Source organism: Euleptes europaea, chromosome 15 (assembly GCF_029931775.1).
Source record: "Euleptes europaea isolate rEulEur1 chromosome 15, rEulEur1.hap1, whole genome shotgun sequence".
NCBI classification, from domain to species: Eukaryota; Metazoa; Chordata; class Lepidosauria; order Squamata; family Sphaerodactylidae; genus Euleptes; species Euleptes europaea.
In genome coordinates this window covers 33,588,381-33,606,208 of record NC_079326.1, presented here as the reverse complement: position 1 = coordinate 33,606,208, position 17,828 = coordinate 33,588,381, and the positions used below count along the sequence as shown (strand labels likewise).

Sequence of the window (17,828 nt, the reverse complement as noted above, 5' to 3'; positions counted from 1 at the left end):
GAAAAGCCCCAAAATGGGTCTTACTGTGGATGTCTTCTGTTCCATCTTCTTCACACCTGCCCCGCCCTTGCTCCCCGCAGCTCAGCTGTTTGTCGGGGCTGGGAGCTTTGGCCGTAGGAGGCAAGCTCTGCTAATTGCAAACCCCCATTGTCAGAGATGCACATTAAGGGTGGGGAAGAAGACCCAGCTTAGCCACCTATTGGCCGCAGGAGAATGCTGAATTTATTCGCCAAACACCCTGAACTCGCTGAATTCGGCTCCTGTTTTCCCGCCTTTTTTGAGTTTGTTTCCATCCGAACTAAAAACCGCCGAATCAGGGAAAATTCGGCTGTTTTTCGGTTCTGGACGAACCGAATCGACAGCCCTACTTTGCACACACACCCTTTTTGCAGTTTTTAGGGGGTATATAGCTATGGTAGTAGATTAGTAGATTAGCTGATAGGAAGAAAATAGATTCCTTTGAAATGTGGTGTTGGAGGAGAGTGTTACGGATACCGTGGACTGCCAAAAAAACCAAATCAGTGGGTTATAGATCAAATCAAGCCTGAACTGACCCTAGAAGCTAAAATGACTAAACTGAGGCTATCGTATTTTGGCCACATCATGAGATGACAAGAGTCACTGGAAAAGACAGTCATGCTAGGAAAAGTTGAGGGCAGCGGGAAAAGAAGAAGACCCAACAAGAGTTGGACTGACTCAATAAAGGAAGCCACAGCCCTCCATTTGCAAGCTCAGCAAGGCTGTCAAAGATAGGACATTTTGGAGGACTTTCATTCGTAGGGTGCCATGAGTCGGAAGCAACTTGACGGCACTTAACACACGCACAGTACATTAGTAGATATAGCACCATAGCATTTCAATGATAAAAGCCTAGAATCTTGTACCTAGTACTCTGGCCATGCCCAAGTCCACACACTCCAGTACTGTTGGAGACAATTGCAATGGCTGCTGCATGAAAAGATTGGGTTGACAAAATATACTTTCAGCATCTAGGATCACTGTTTTAAGAACAGTGAAAGTCCAAGAATATAGATATTTGGCTGATCCTGGTCTAGGCTATGCCAGTGTCTTCTGGCTTGTCCAGGCGAGAGGTTTCCTCCTGTAAACACTTTTCTCTTGCAGGTATGGCGTCACTCATACAATGCATCATATATCATCTATGATTTGGAAAATAGGTTAGTAGCATTACTGTCTTATCAAAAACATTATAGTAACGATATAAATTATTTTATGCTGACTTTGTTTTTCTTTCCTTCCTAGTGCCATAATAAATAACTCACTTCCTAAGGATATCCAGTACATATCCTGGTCACCTGTTGGTCACAAACTGGTGAGTGAAAGATATGGACCCCAGTTCACATACTATTCAGGTCAATGCAAAATGCCTGTTGATTTTTAATGGCTCTTGATTGACTCCTAGGGAATTTTATGTTTGTAATAAGATTTATTTTTGTAAAGTATTGGAGATCATTGTAGTGTATACAATAATTTTAAGGTTCAGGTAAATATTAGGAAGGAAGCTCCATGATATTTTTCACTGTTTGTGGTGTAGGCAGAGTATACGCTGAGTATGGGTGGAACGGCACATTACATTGCATGTCTGTTATTCTTTTTCTGGATGATTCATTGAAACAGAATGTAGCCACAGGAGCTGTGATTTAAATGGGGGAAAGACTGCTGTGAGAGGCGGAAGGAACATTCACCTCATTCTCCTTGTGCTATTTTTCTGCTGCAGATCACAACCTCCAGCTATTTTATTTTCGGCTGCATAGGTTTTCCTCAGCTAGGTGTGAAAACAGGAGGGGATGGCAATTTTTGACGGGGAAACAGCTCAAAGAGTTAAAATTTCCCTTCTCCTGCCGTGGTCTTCTCTCTTTAAATCAGAGAATGAGGGCCAAACTAGACATGACAGCATCCACAGGTCCAACACATCAATGTTACCGCCATTTTAAAGGGATTTAGAAATGCCACTGGGCCTGATCCTGCTTGGGGCTGCTCTTGGGTCAGCGTAGGGAGCTGAGGTGCTCTTGTCACCACTACCCCACGCACCTTTTCAAGTCCCATTAACAGCTGCACAGTTGTTTGGGCACTTGAAAAAGTGAGGGCGGGTTGTGGGGGACAAGTGTACTTCAGGCTGCCCTGCTGAGGGCCTGATCAGGATTGGACCTTTGCAGCATTTTTAAATCCTTTTAATGTAGCGCTAGTGTCCACACGTTGGACCCAAAGACGCTGTCATGTTTAATTTGGTCCAGAGTGTCTGTATTCCGTTATAAGGAAACAGGAAAAGAATTGCAGAACTTACGTGGAATGTGTTGCTGTAGCCAGTCAGCCTGCACCAGTGTGGTGTAGTGGTTAAGAGCAGTGGTTTGGAGTGGTGGACTCTGATCTGGAGAACCGGGTTTGATTCCCCGCTCCTCCACATGAGTGGCGGAGGCTAATCTGGTAGACTGGATTTGTTTCCCCACTCCTACACATGAAGCCAGCTGGGTGACCTTGGGCTAGTCACAGAGCTCTCTCAGCCTCACCTACCTCACAGGGTGTCTGTTGTGGGGAGGGGAAGGGAAAGTGATTGTAATCACATATTGGCAATGACAAACCACCTCTGCTCATCTTTTGCATTGAAAAGCCCATGAAGGGTCGTCGTATATCAGTTGCAACTTGATGAGACTTATTATACAGGTGCCATAATTTGATGATAATGATGATTATTTTAATTTTTTTTAATGGCAGGCCTATGTTTGGAATAACAATGTTTATGTCAAAGAAACACCAGCAGTACCTGGAGTACAGATCACCACAAATGGGAAAGAAAATACAATTTTTAATGGAGTAACAGACTGGGTTTATGAAGGTAATTATCAAATATTACCTCCTTATTACCTCCTAATATAGAATTTAGCCACTTCCTATCATGTTAAGGGCAATATGATTTCTTCTACATGATAACTGAAATCCAGTGGCTCTGATGTATTCACTGAGGCCTGGGTCGCACATACAAGAAAAGGAGGTGGCTCTACGTTGGTAGAATGCTAACGTGATAGAAAGGAATGCACCACTTGAGGTTAAAGGTAAAGGTAAAGGTCCCCTGTGTAAGCACCGGGTCATTCTTTACCCATGGGGTGACGTCACATAATGACATTTACTAGGCAGACTTCGTTTACAGGGTGGTTTGCCAGTGCCTTCCCCAGTCATCTTCCCTTTACCCCCAGCAAGCTGGGTACTTATTTTACCTACCTCGAAAGGATGGAAGGCTGAGTCAACCTTGAGCCAGCTACCTGAAACCAACTTTCGTTGGGATCGAACTCAGGTCGTGAGCAGAGCTTGGACTGCAGTACTGCCGCTTACCATTCTGTGCCACGGGGCTCCTACCACTTGAGGTTGCAGGTGGTATATTCCAGTTTTGAATGTTCCTTTGCATTAAATGCTCCATGAAAACAGCGAACTAATGCAAGAGGGAAGGATCCCTTTGCTTATTATGCCATTTTCTGTTTTCAAGGAGTTTTTAATGTGGGCACTTCATTGCCCTGTGTCCCACGTTCTATGCATATAGGAATTCTTCGCTTCTGTAAAAATGGAAGTGATCTGTGCATGATGGAAAATACTGATTCTGTGTTTTCCAGATGCAGTTTTAGCCAGAATCTGGAAAACACGGGCAAAACGCAAAGGGAGAGCGAGGCAACCTCTGACGGGCGAAAAAGGCATGCATAATCAAAAGGAAGCCCCGAAGTGGTTGGCAGGGGTGACCGCGGGGAAACGTCCCTGCATAAAAGACTGAAGACATCTCTGGCTACTGTGTAGGCCTTCCTCCCCTGAGCTGCTCACTTCCTCCACTGCTAGCATTTCCATGTTTTTCAACTTTATGCATGTCGTAGTGCTAGCTGCAGATTTAGCAAGTGCCACAGCGGAGGAAAGCCTCTGCGACGGCCAGAGAGAATCGCAAGGGGATCAACGTCACAGGGACCCAAGCCAGTTTATTTGGCTGGTATACAGGTTTCTTCTTCCCATTTGCCTTGTTAGGATGTGATGCATTTGGACAAGACAACAATTAATCATTGTAGTTCCTATAAAACTGCTTGGGTTGTTAGAGCTGAATGTTTGACACATGAGAGAACCAGAATTTGTGGTTGTAATCAAAACCAGCTTTGGCACAGAAAGGCAGTTTTGGGGATTTCAATTATACTGTATCAGTCCCCCAAAATAGGACAAATAATCTGAACGCTGGTAGCTAAACTTTCATCTAAAATTATATATAAATTATTAAGAACAATGTTTCAGATGCAGACGCCAATTTAGCAACTATTGCTTCAAAAGAACACATTTGCATCTCTTTCAGAGGAAATGTTTGGCACCCACGCTGCTCTGTGGTGGTCTCCAAATGGCAGCTTTTTAGCATATGCGGAGATTAACGATACCGGAGTTCCTGTTATTGAGTATTCGTTTTATGCGGAAGAAACGCTGCAGTATCCAAAGACCATAAGAATACCATATCCTAAGGTCTGTGTTATTTATTAAACATAGTTGCTGAGCAGTTTGGTTTAGAGGATAGTCACATTAAATCAGTTGCTGCTAACGAAAATATTGTCTGTCTCTCCTCAACAGCTTGCTGTGATTATTGTGACTTAAGTCAATAGCATCTGGCAGCATTCAAGTGTTCTATTATCTCTAGGGAAACAGAAAATAAGTGCCATTTAAGGCTTTGGAATTTTTCCTTCAAAGGTTTTGTCTGAAATGGTTTGTAGCTAGGGAAGAAATGGAGGGGCGATTGTAAAGGCAAAACCTCATTGGCAAAGGGAAGCTTATGCCCTGGAAATCTTCTTGGCCCCCAAGGTGCTACTGGACTCAGATCTGGCTCTTCATTGGCATGTTTGTCAGTTTAGAGAAATTCATCTGTTTGTTAATTGGACAGAGAGAAAAAAATTCTCCCCTATAGAGGTGGTAAGCTGCAGTATTGCAGTCCAAAGCTTTGCTCACGACCTGAGTTCGATCCCAACGGAAGTTGGCTTCAAGGTTGATTCAGCCTTCCATCCTTCCGAGGTCGGTAAAATGAGTACCCAGCTTGCTGGGGGTAAAGGGAAGATGACTGGGGAAGGCACTGGCAAACCACCCCGTAAACAAAGTCTGCCTAGTAAACATCGGGATGTGACGTCACCCATGGGTCAGGAATCACCTGGTGCTTGCACAGGCATAGAGGTTCTAGGGTATTCATCATTATTAAAGAGTGGAGAGGTATTTAACTGTATTTATTTTATTGATGAGAGATTAAGTCAGGGATAGTTAGGCAGTCTCCAGAATGGCTGCCAAACAGCAGCAAGCCAGATAATCTTTCCCAGCATGCAGAGCCAATTCTCAGCTCAGCCATCTGAGGACGTTATCAGAGAAGCTGGGGGCCAGCAGTGTGGAGGAGGCGATAGACATGGCTTATGCTCGCCATTGTCTCCTGAACTCATGCAGCTGCCAGTTGGGTCCGAGGTGAGCCTCTGAGATACTGGCAACACTACTGAATCTTGACATTTCCCCAGAGTGTCTGGCTAAGCATAGGCCTTGCCCTCCCTGTGCCCTTTTCTTTCCAGCACATCAACATTTCCATAGGTAGACACTGTAATATTTTTCAGCACATTGCCCCAGGATATAAATTTAATTAATTTGGATATGTATTTTGCATTCTTTGAATATGTCAGCACAATTGACCATCAGTTCTAGAACGTGTACCTATTCGTACAAGGCTCTTTGCCTGGATTCTCTGCTTTTCTGTTGCATTGTGTGTCTATGCAGACTAAACCTTTAGATGCCTGATAGGTTTTTAGAAAATGTAAGTACTCTGTAACACTTTCAGCCCATTCCTGAGGCTGGGGGCCGAGTCGCCTTAGGAGGCGGTGTGACCCCTACACCGGCATCCATGCCACTTGCACTGTGCAAACTGGCACGGATGCTGGCGTGGGACCACTTACACCAGCCCCCTTGTACCGTGGCGGCAGTGTGTCCCTTGGATGCACCCCCCCCGCTGGCATTCTCCTGGTGCAAGTCCCCGTGCCGGTGACCCAGGAGACGTTCCCAGGGCATTCCAAGGGGCGGAGCTGCCTATAGGCAGCTTTCAAACTCCTTTCACCCTAGGAACGCTCCCAGGATGCCAGCACACCAGGAGTCCTGCACCACTCTTTTTGGTGGTGCAGGCCCACTTTCCCCTATGGAGGAAAAAAGCCCTTTTTTCCAATTTTTATATTGGAAAAAAGGCTTTTCCTTCCTCAGTGGCAGCCAGGAAGCCTCTGAAAAGGCTTCTCAGCTGCTCCATCCCGGGTGCCGTGGTTTCTCCCCCCCGACCCGGAATGGGCTGTAAGACATATAACACCTTGAAGTGAAAAGGATTGTTTTACTACATGTATTAGCACTGATTTTCAACTGTTACAGTGTAGGAGCATTTTCATATACAGAAATTATCTTTATGAAGAAAAAAAGTAATGTACAAAGTAGCCATGATTTGCTTGTGACAATTTTATTTACTTACTTACTTACTTTATTGGTAGTCCACCTTTCCCACTAAGACTCAGTAGCCTTGTGCGGGTGACCTGTCTATGTGTTGACACACTACTCAGGGAGGGAGAGTGGAAGTGAGTTCCCTGGCCCCGCCCTCTGCCGCCACGCAATTATTGAGCTGTCTGCGTGGTGTGTGTGAGCATGTGATGGAATTGGACTCACTCATGCTCCCTCCTCATGATTAGTGATGTTCAGAAAGAAGCACAGCTGATCACGGGGTAAGATACCAAATTCATGATCCTCCACACTTTTGTGATAAGCAGAACTACAACGTCTTATTTTACATGGGCGTATTCTCCTTCTTTCTCCCCCCCTCAAGGGAGGAGGAAATGTCTAGTGATGATTCATTATACAACTGTTGCCTCAAGGCCTGTATGTTTTTTCCCCCCAATTAATTAAGTGTACTATTAATGAAAAATTATTTTTCTGTCCTACACTTTGCTTTTAGTGAAGAACTCTTATTTTGAAAATTACTGTACTTTAATGGGATTTGCAGTTCTGTATAAACTTCACTGTGCTATGAAATCTTTTGATTTTTCTCTAGGCAGGTGCTACAAATCCAACTATAAAACTGTTTATAGTGAATACTGAATCTCTTTCCAACAGCAGTTCAACTGAAATTTCTAGACCAGCTAGCATACTTTCAGGGTAGGTCCAAATATTTAATTTATTCTGAGAATGTTGCAGGTAATCTATTGACTAATTGTGTAATTTTTCTGGAGAAGATAGGACCTAGGTTTTTTTCCTGTCAGAGGTTGGTTTATTAATAAGTTAGGGTGGCAGAATGAGCCCCGTGGCGCAAAGGAGTAAGCTGTAGTACTGCAGTCCAAGCTCTGATCACGGCCTGAGTTCGATCCCGACGGAAGTTGGTTTCAGGTAGCCGGCTTCAGGTTGACTTAGCCTTCCATCCTTCCGAGGTCGGTAAAATGAGTACCCAGCTTGCTGGGGATAAAGGGAAGATGACTGGGGAAGGCACTGCCAAACCACCCCGTAAACAAAGTCTGCCTAGTAAACGTCGGGATGTGACTTCACCCCATGGATCTTGCACAGGGGACCTTTACCTTTTAGGGTAGCAGAGCATTTTCTTCTCATGCAGAAAGTCCCTGCTTCGATCCCTGGCATCTCCAGTTAAAAGGATCAGGTGATGTGCAAGGCCTCCATCTGAGACCCTGGAGAGTTATTGCAGTGGGAGTTGACCACACCTACCTTGATGGACCAATTGTTTGATTCAGTATAAGTCAATTTCATGTGTGTTCCATGCTCCTTTCAAAATGTGTCAAGCTGGAATTACACTCTATACTTCCATTACAGCAAGTTACAAGCACTCTGTGAACCAGTATATTTCTTATGATTATGACATTATTTTTTCTCAAAAGATTTCCAGTACAAATTTCCTGTAATTTAAATTTCAGTCTGTTGAATTTAAGATCCTTTATGACTGCTTTCAGATATCATATCAAGCTCATACTGATAAATCTGAATATGCGTGATTTTTTTCCTGAGCTCGAACATGTTTCTAGTTGTTCCTTTCTTACATGGAGCAGCATATTAAAATCCTGGTTTGAAATTAAATACACTTAAAATGGCATAGGTGCATTTAAACATGGAATAAGGAATGCAAAACATTTTAATTATGCTGCTTGTGTTAATGTTTGATAACAAGCCAGAAAATGAGTTTTGTGGAGATCAGTTGCTCTGAACCACCTTTTTTCCTTTTTTAAAGGAAAGCCTTCTCCTCATACTGCAGTTGGGGAAGCATGGCAAAGCAATCCTTATCTTCAACGAAACTACTCATTTGACCCAAAGGTCTTGAGCAGTATCTCACTAATAAAACACACATTCCAAAAGACAATGCTCCAACGTATCATTTCGCCCTGATTGACACAAACATAATCTATTCAAGTAAGGAAGTTTCTTATCATGCCCATCCATTACCAGAGACGCTATCATGTTTAATCTAGCTAACATAAACACTCTTCTATATTGTGAGATGGTTAAATATTTTAAATATTCAGGAAAGGCCCTTGGATAAAGGGAGCCAATCCCGTCATAAGAGCTCAAGAAATCCAGTTCATACAAACAGCTCAAAATCAACATTCAAGCAGCTTCCATCCCCGATGACCTTAGGTCCTCAATCTGAATTCCCTCCCCAAAAGGGAGCTTAAATTTAATCAATTGTATCCAAGGACTTACATAAGACTCTTCCTTCAACAAGGAAAAATAACCAGTGTTATCACTGACAAAGTCCACTCTCCACCCAGGCTTGTGCTTACAAAGGGGGAACTCCCAGTTCTAATCACAGCATAGTTTCTGCTACACAACCTGGGATCCCAGCGATCTTACGTAGAAATTTTTGTTAAGATATAATCTAGTCATTCCTGGCAGGCCTCTATCCATACCGCAGCTCCGTGTAGTATCTGCATTACTACTGTGAACCAGTACATTTCTTATGATTATGACATTATTTTTTCTCAAAATATTTCCAGTACCAATTTCCTGTAATTTAAAGTTCAGTCTGTTGAATTTAAGATCCTCTATGACTGCTTTCAGATATCATATCAAGCTGACTGCTTGACTGTTCAGTGGAATATAAGTTGTAACCCTCTTTTCTGTTTCTAGGGACTACCTCAGTGTCATAACTTGGGTGACCGATGAAAGAATCTGTCTGCAGTGGCTCAGAAGGATTCAGAATTTTTCAGTTCTTACGATCTGTGACTACTCTAGAGCGAATGCGGTGTGGCAGTGTCCACCAGTAAGTATGAAAGGGGGCCCTCAACTTGGGACTTGATTGGTAGAAACCTGTTATAAAAGTGACAATCTTTCGTTTTCTTCCCCTTTCAGGAAAAACAGCATACAGAAGAAAGTAAAACTGGCTGGATTGGCAGAGTAAGTATAACATTCTGCGGACCAAACATCATGTTGCTCTGTAGCCTTGTGTTATGTTGACCAAAAGACTCCTCATCCATTGCAAAGCACTTCAGGAGGGGGTTGAAGAAGGAAGAAGTAGATACTTGTTTCTTCCTTTGCTAGCTGATTTTTCCTGTGTGTAGTACCACATAGTAGCTGTGTAGTACCAGGCTCGTGTCTGAGAGTTAAACACAAGTCCAAATACTGGTAAAGCAGTGTATGGTCAGGAGGAAAGCATCTGGTGGGAAAAGGTTAAGCACTCAATCTCTTCCCCTCCTTTTTTAGGGATATTTTACAGTAAAAATGGGGCTGTTGGGTTAACATTTTGTGCTGTTGCAGTGAACATACACTACACCACCAGTGTGATGTAGTGGTTAAAAGCAGTGATTTGGAGTGGTGCACTCTAATCTGGAGAACCGGGTTTGATTCCCCACTCCTCCACATGAGCGGTGGAGGCTGTCCTGGTGAACTGGATTGGTTTCCCCACTCCTGCACATGAAGCCAGCTGGGTGGCCTTGGGCTAGTCACACTCTCTCAGCCCCACCTACCTCACAAGGTGTCTGTTGTAGGGAGGGGAAGGGAAGTTCATGTTAGCTCAACTGGGAAGGCAGTTCCCTGGCCATAGCATAGGGGCACTGAGTGGTCGGCCTAGGCCATGCAATGGAACATGAGGTAGATGCCTCGCTGTTCAACTAAATTGAGAAAATAACCCCAGTGGTGCCTGCTAACACACAGGAGATCTCCTTGTGATGTTTTGGATGCCATTTTTGTTTCCGTAGCAGGCTCACTGGACACCCACCTCAGTTCCATTGCATGGCCCAGGCCGACCCTTATTGCAGCAGCGGTAGACCCCTCAGTGCCCCTGTGCTGTGGCCAGGGAACTGCCTTCCCAGTTGAGGTGACATGATACAACAAGAGGCAGCCTGATGAGATTGCTAAAGCATCCAAAATGGAGCCAAACTCTTGCGAGATGTGGAAGTCTTCTGATTCCATCCCTTTGCATGCATAGTTATGACCACTATGTTGTGGGGGGATTCCCTAGTATGGGGGTTTACAGAGGAATGCTTTACCCACATTTACAGAGCCTTCTTACCTTTGTGCCTGGCCCCAAACTGAATTTTTCTGATCATGTCAGGTGTTTCTTTCAATGGACTTCATTGGGAGTACATGTATGGGTCAGCAGAACTTGCTTACATCAAGAAGAAGAAGAGTTGGTTTTCATATGCCAACTTTCTCTACCATTTAAGGCAGAATCAAACTGGCTTACAATCACCTTCCCTTCCCCTCCCACAACAGACACCATGTGAGATAGGTGGGGCTGAGAGAGCTCTTAATAGAACTGTGACTAGTCCAAGGTCACCCAGCTGGCTTCATGTGTAGGAGTGGGGAAACCAACCCGGTTGACCAGATTAGACTCTACAGCTCATGTGGAGGACTGGGGAATCAAACCCAGTTCTCCAGATCAGAGTCCACTGCTCCAAACCACTGCTTTTAACCATTACACCATGCCGGCTCTCAATTATTATTTTTTTGTAAAAAAAAAATCCCAAGAAGGAGGAGGCTGTTGTTATCACTCTATACTAACCTGGCTCTTGGCAAAACTTAAAGCTGTCTATCAATTGGGGGAAAAAATCTTCAAATGACCTTGTACCAAATAGCTTAAGCTCGATTTGGAAATCATTGCTTGTTCCCACTGTCGTGTTCTTCTACTGTCATGTCCCTTACCATGCTGAACATCTTAGATTTAATACCATTTTATGTCCCTTACTTTTCTCAGAACGGGAGATGTGTCCTGTCCTGTTATTAAGCCAGTTGTTTCCCTTTCCGCAGCCATTTTGTTTTTGTTCTTTAAAGAAGGCTCAGATCTTATTAACATAATTAATCAACTGCATGGTGAAGCAGGTGTGCAGACATTCCACTTGTCCTTATTCATCACATTCCAGTGTTACTTTAAGGGGCCGAGGAAGGTACATATGAGTGTCTTGTTTTTTCCTCATTGCAACACAGTGAGGTAGGTTAGTTTGAGAGAGAGAGACCTGCCCAAAGGCAGACGGTGAGCTTAAGGGCGACTGGAGATTTGCATTGGTTTCTCACATACTTTTGCATACTTTTAAAGAGCAACAGTATGCATGGACATGTTGGACACTTTGGGCGAAACCGCATGGTCGCTTTATCCTCCTTTAATCCTTGTTTTAGCCAGGATCGAACGCACATTAGGTGAAACGCATGCGTTCAATCCTGGCTGAATCCTGTCTCAAACAGGGATTAAAGGAGGATAAAACGACCATGCGTTTTCGCCCTTTGATAACTAACCTACAAATATGCTGATATAACTTTTGGTGTTTTCGTTTTGCAGTTTAAAGAATATCCAAAGCAAAATAACATGTTTTCATACCCTGCCGCTACATAAACGGTGGGCTCCTCTCACACACACCCCTTAGAGCTATTAAACCCTTTTCTTAAGGTCCCTGGTCACTTGTCAGGTGTGATGGTAGGCAAAGCTGTAGTGACAAGCCTGTTCATAAGAGTCAAGTGAAGACAAACTTGTAACAACATTGTCACAATCCTGTTGTTCAAATAAGAGAGAAAGTAACTGTCAAAGGTATGGTCCCAAGTGCTCAGTTAATCTCTACGGGAGAGTGAGACAGTGAAGTTATTGAATGTGCTACCTTCTTCACACCTTCAGTGTCCTAATTTTTTTAAAAAAAATACATTAAAGAAACAAAGTGAAGAGTGAAACAGCAGGGAATACAAATCTGTTTTACAAAGATGGCGGGCAATCCCACCTGCTGTCAAACTTGATGAGAAATGGAAGACCTTTACTGCTAACACATTTTGGTTCTACAGCATGAAACTCTCAGTAAGCAATGTGCTGAGCAGGCTGTGAACAATTATGTAAAAAAGGAAATCGGGGGTGGGGGAATGAGTGTATTGTGAAGTCTCAATGAAGAGAGATATTTCTTTGATTTATGAGCAGTGGTCTTTTTGTTCTTGTATTAGAAATGAATGCCGTTTTTCTGTTGAAACCATCCAATATAGCACAATTATTGCTAAGTGAGGAATCTTCACTTAGCAGAAGGGAATCATTATTTCATGGGCATGCAGAATGCAGTAACCAGCAGGACCTATACATATGTAACTTTGGAGGTCATACAATCGAACAATTGGTAACAAATGGCTGTCTAGTTCAATGATAATTTACCAAGGCAGGACTATCCAGTCACAAACTCAGCTTCTTTCCAGTTCAGCCTATTCACTCTAGTTTTGCATAAGCAGATAGATGTACTGTGTTTAGTTAGCCTCATTATAAAGTGACTGAAATTCTGCCACCAGAAGGGTAGGCATTTGACAGTAAGAAGTCAGATGGTGGATGTCAGGTAAGGTTGTTAATTTGCTTAACACTTTATAGTCTGAATGTATAAAAAGCTTCCCCCCCCCCCGAATATACGAACAGTGTTTTGTGTTCCTTTCATTCTTTTAAAAAGTATGTTATGCCTCATGAGGAAGCAAACCAGATTTTTTCACAGAAGTATAATGGTGCAGTGTTTTCTTGATGTGTGTGTTTATAAACTGTCATCAAGTCTCAGCAGGCTTTTGGCAACCCCCGTAGAGTTTTCAAGGCCAGTGAGAAGCAGAGGTGGTCTTGTTAGAAGGGATGGACTGTGCAATGTCGCTTAATGCTAGCACAGGCTTTGGAGCTACAGGGGAGAGCAGTAGAGAGTTAGTATAGGAGTGGATGGGATGCTCTCTGACTTTCCTTTGTCCACTCCTGCTGCTGTTGCTTTGTTACCCAGAATGCTCCTCTTAGGGGTTCTTTCCTTCCAGTCATCTTCTCTTCTCTTCCCCCCCCCCCTTTGTCCATCCTGAGGGCTGGACATGTGTTCTGCAATCTCTGTCCATCCTAGCTTACTTTACTCTGCCCTTCGTATCTCTTACAATAAAGAACTTCTATTTCTTTTCTAAGTAACAAGCCTAAGTGTGAATTTATCCCTCAAGCAGCCAAACTATAGAATTCCACTATGCAGAGATTCAGCTCTGCTTTCAGGTTTACCACTGGCCTCCTCTGCAGAGTCTTCCTTGGTATGTCCCATCCAAGTACCGACCCTTTTTAGCTCCTGAGATCTGATGAGATTGGGCTATACTGCTATTCCACATCTGATGAGATTGGGCTATATACTAGTCCACATCCCTGTTTTCTTGATACTAGGGTTATAAAACTATAAGTTGAATACTCAGGATGTTGCTAAAGCTTACAGTAAGCATTATATCTCTGTAACTAATTATCTGAATTTGTTCTACAGTTTCAGCCTTCTGAACCTTACTTTGCACCTGATAAGGCCAGCTATTACAAAATTTTCAGTGATGAAGAAGGGTATAAGCACATCCACTATATCAACAGCACAGGAGTAAGTTATAAGTATGTGAATACAACATGATTCTTCTGCCATGGAATTTATACCATTGCCTTCTAGCTAACCTTGTTTATTTTTATAGGGACAGGAACGTATTACAAGAGGAAAATGGGAGGTAATCAGCATAGCAGCTGTAACTAATAAATTTCTGTGAGTATTTCAGAAGTAATTTAATTTTAGATCACAGTTTGTTGGGCTTAGGGTTACTAAACTCAAGATGGGGCCTGGACTTCTCAGAATTACAATTGATCTCTTGGCTACAGAGATAAGTTCCCCTAGAGGAAATGACACCTTCAAAAGGTAGACCCTAGAGCATCACATCCCCACTAAGCTCATTGCCCTTTCCATTCATCACCCACAAATCTCCAGGAACTTCCCCAGCTGGAGTTGAGCTAAGGGAGAAGGAGTGGAAAAAATACGTAAATCACAACCCCTGAGAAGCATAAACTGTCTTGTCTTTTGCAGTCCTCTGGGATCCAAATTGCTAAATTCTCAAATGACTGGTTTCATGCTACAGTGCTAAACTGTGAATGGATGAAAAGATAACACAAGTGACAGGTGCTAGTCAGTACGGGGCTCTTGTACAACCCCCACTCTTTCGTCAGTCCTGTTAATCCCGTCTCTTCCATTTGGCCTAGCAGGGACCAGTACTGAAACTAACAGCTGCCGTGTCTGTTAGATATGACAAATCAGCACATTCCCCAATAGAAAACCTTTCTGGCCTCTGTACAACTAAAGCTAATGGCATTTAAGTCAGCTTGATATCAGTTTGACAAAATAACTTGAGTTCTTTGATTTGAGCTGAGATCTTTGAATAGTGGTTTATATGTTTCATAAATTGAGAACTACAGATTTTAAGCTGTCCAGAGACTGAACTTAAACAATGCTTAATAAGTATTACACTCAAAAAACATGGACCACTGAATGATTTGAGTCAGCTCAGTGCTAACTTGGTATTTCTCCATCTCTTAACCACAGTTATGAGATTGCAGGGGCCCCATAGGCTAGCAGGCATTCTCCTCTCCCATGCACATCCCCCCTCCCTTTGATTTAAGCATTAGCCATGTTGGAACATTATGCTAACCATGGTGAACAATAATCTTCTGATATACTAAGGCTTGCTAAATTGACATTTGCTTCTGTAGGCATTTAATTTATTGTTATGGTATCATATTTATGCCAGCTAACCAGCCTTTTTCTTAGACCTCTTGTTGTGCTTTGGAAGGTTCTGACTTGGCACCAGCAGAAAATCTCTGCTGATGGGTGGAGCATGACTTTTCTGGCTCCCCCCTTTCTGCTGCAGCCACAGATGTGTCCCAGATACTTCTCCTGCGGGACAAGTGACCCCCAGGAACAAAAGGAAGGAGGAATGAGAAGTCACGGGGGTGGGGGGAGGAATCAGCAAAGATCCTGCCTTGCATGCACAGAAATAATTGGCACGATCCAATCGTATCTATTTTGTCGAACATCTTGGACAATCTGTATTGGAAAGGTGACTGGGAAGTTACGTAAATAATTTATTTGCTTACTTTACAGATATTTCATAAGTAACGAATTGGAAGGCAAGCCAGGTGGAAGAAATCTTTATAAGTAAGATGCCTTTTATCCATGTTTGTGCTGTGCCCAATATCCTCATGATAACAAAAAGAAAAAATATAGGGCCAATCAATAATAAACTAGCATTTTTAGCACTAAACTAAAATGATATTTCCCCCCTTAATTTTTATGCAAACCTTCTAAAGTAATGTTTTGAGCTATTACTCTATATGCTTTACAGATAAAAAATAAAGTACAGGACTGGGGGGTACATGAAGCTGCCTTATACTGAGCCAGACCATCGGTCTGCAATGCCAGTCTTGTCTATTCTGACTGCCAACATATCACAAGGGTCTTGAGTCGAGATCTTTCATATTTCCTGCTATCTGTGCTTTTAACTGGAGAGGCTGGGGATTGAACATGAAACCTACTGCATACAAAGCAGATTCTTTACCACTGAGCTATGGCCCTTCCCAATAAACATGTGACAGTATGTTGTGACTTGGGCAGGATCATGCTCAAATATTAGATTGTCTCTGAGAATTAGGTTTGGCGTGACTGTAGAGTATGTACAGTTTACCTTTGTGGTAGTTGAATAGGATTCCTCATTGTGTGTGTAAAATGCTGTCAAGCCACATGAATTATGGCGACCCCAGCAAGGGGCTTTCAAGGGAAGTGAGAAGCAGAGGTTGGTGGTCTCCTTTCCAAGTACCAACCCTGCTTAGCTTCTGAGATCTGATGAGATTGGCTTCTACCGTGCTGCATTCCCTGAGATGATTCCTCTCAGGAATGTGTTTTGTATGGCAGAAAATGGGGAAATATTTAATAGCCTTTGTTTACTGGGAAATTTCATGTCTTTGGTTGTCAGCGTTTGGAAGCTGCACAGAGTTGGCCTTGGTTAGAAGTTGGATGGGAGACCAGGATTGGTATGCAGAAGAAGGCAATGGCAAACCACCTCTGCTCATCTCTTGCCTTGAAAACCCCATGAGGGGTTGCCATAAGTGGGTTGTGACTTGACGGCACTTTGTTGTTGTTGCTGTTTTTGTTGCTACATGTTTTTCTAAGTATGAGAGAACTGAGTAATGCCTGACAGATAGACCTGTGACAGTGCCATAGGTAAGCTAGACGGATGTGTTTGGGAATGAGCCCTATATTCAAAGAAGTGAGTGATATCCAAAATAAAAGGGAGGTTGACGTAGAATTCTCTAATGAGTTATCATGTTATAGGAGTGAAGAGGATAACTTTTCCAACGTACATATAGCAACACAAAAAGGAATTACAAATGTTGTGGAGAATAGTTTTAGCATTCAAACCATTCTTTGTAAATCATCGACCTTGAGCTGAAAACCCCATAGCTAAACGTGAAGAACAGCAGGCCAGAAGGAAATGGAAGATGACTTCACTTAGGTATGCTGAGAAGGGTTTGGGATTATAACTGAATTTATAACTTGAATTAGTAATAGAATCCTGCCCCAGTTAATCCTTGTGGAATGCTGTATCTGACAAGGCAAACAAGCAAACCAACCAACCAACAAACAAACCCTAATATGATTATGATTTCAGGGAGTGTAATATTTTGACAGGAAGGGACATTAATTCCATTAATTTGTGTGTGGACTCTTGACAAAAAATTATGATTGAATGAAGATTTCTGAATTTTTATTGAATCTTTCAAATAATTTTTTAAAAAAATTTCTAGGGTGGACATTGGAACTTTCTCAAAGTCATGCATCAGTTGTGATCTACCCAAAGAAAGTTGTCAGTATTATTCTGCCACCTTCAGTACAGATGCAACATATTATAAACTGAATTGCCATGGTGAGTACAAACAAAGCTAATAGAAATATGATCCAGTATTTAATGCTTAGATCTGGCCTGGCTAATCCAAATGCCGCCTACTGGTTACCTACCAGAGAGGCCACTTGGATTCCCTTATGGGCCTGAAGAGAGCTCTGTGGTTTGAGCATGCATTGTCTTGGATGCCTGAATGGCTTACTAGATGAGGTCCCAGACTTATAAAGCAATTCTAAGCCAAACTCACCGTAATCTGGACTTTCCAGCCTAGCCTGATGTCAAAAGCTAAGCAGGGTTGGCCCTGGTTAGTACTTGGGTGGGAGACCACCAAGGAAGTTCAGGGTTGCTACATAGAGGCAGGCAATGGCAAACCATCTCTGAATGTCCATCACCTACAGGCAACTTTACAGTAAACTTTCTACCACCAAGCCAAATTATACCCTTGAAATCATATAATCATAGAGTTGGAAGGGGCCATATAGGCTTTCTAGTCCAACCCCCGGCTTAGTGCAGGATCAGCCTAGAGCAATCCTGACAAGTGCTTGTCCAGCCTCTGCTTAAAGACTGCCCGTGAGGGGGCACTCATCACCTTTCTCTGTAGCTGATTCCACGGTTGAACAACTCTTACTGTAAATTTCCCCCCTAAT

The 17,828-nt window shown here is 42.9% G+C and overlaps 1 protein-coding gene across 1 annotated transcript in view; it reads left to right on the top strand.

Annotated features, from left to right (window-relative positions):
• Nucleotides 1-17,828, top strand: part of DPP4 (dipeptidyl peptidase 4) — an 81,733-nt gene that overhangs the window by 31,650 nt on the left and 32,255 nt on the right. The window contains exons 7-17 of the mRNA XM_056861178.1: nucleotides 1,123-1,175; nucleotides 1,261-1,330; nucleotides 2,731-2,851; nucleotides 4,334-4,494; nucleotides 7,076-7,179; nucleotides 9,151-9,283; nucleotides 9,373-9,417; nucleotides 13,740-13,844; nucleotides 13,933-14,000; nucleotides 15,387-15,440; nucleotides 17,087-17,205. Coding sequence (XP_056717156.1) covers nucleotides 1,123-1,175; nucleotides 1,261-1,330; nucleotides 2,731-2,851; nucleotides 4,334-4,494; nucleotides 7,076-7,179; nucleotides 9,151-9,283; nucleotides 9,373-9,417; nucleotides 13,740-13,844; nucleotides 13,933-14,000; nucleotides 15,387-15,440; nucleotides 17,087-17,205 — 1,033 coding nt within the window. The remainder of the gene's footprint in view (nucleotides 1-1,122; nucleotides 1,176-1,260; nucleotides 1,331-2,730; nucleotides 2,852-4,333; nucleotides 4,495-7,075; nucleotides 7,180-9,150; nucleotides 9,284-9,372; nucleotides 9,418-13,739; nucleotides 13,845-13,932; nucleotides 14,001-15,386; nucleotides 15,441-17,086; nucleotides 17,206-17,828) is intronic.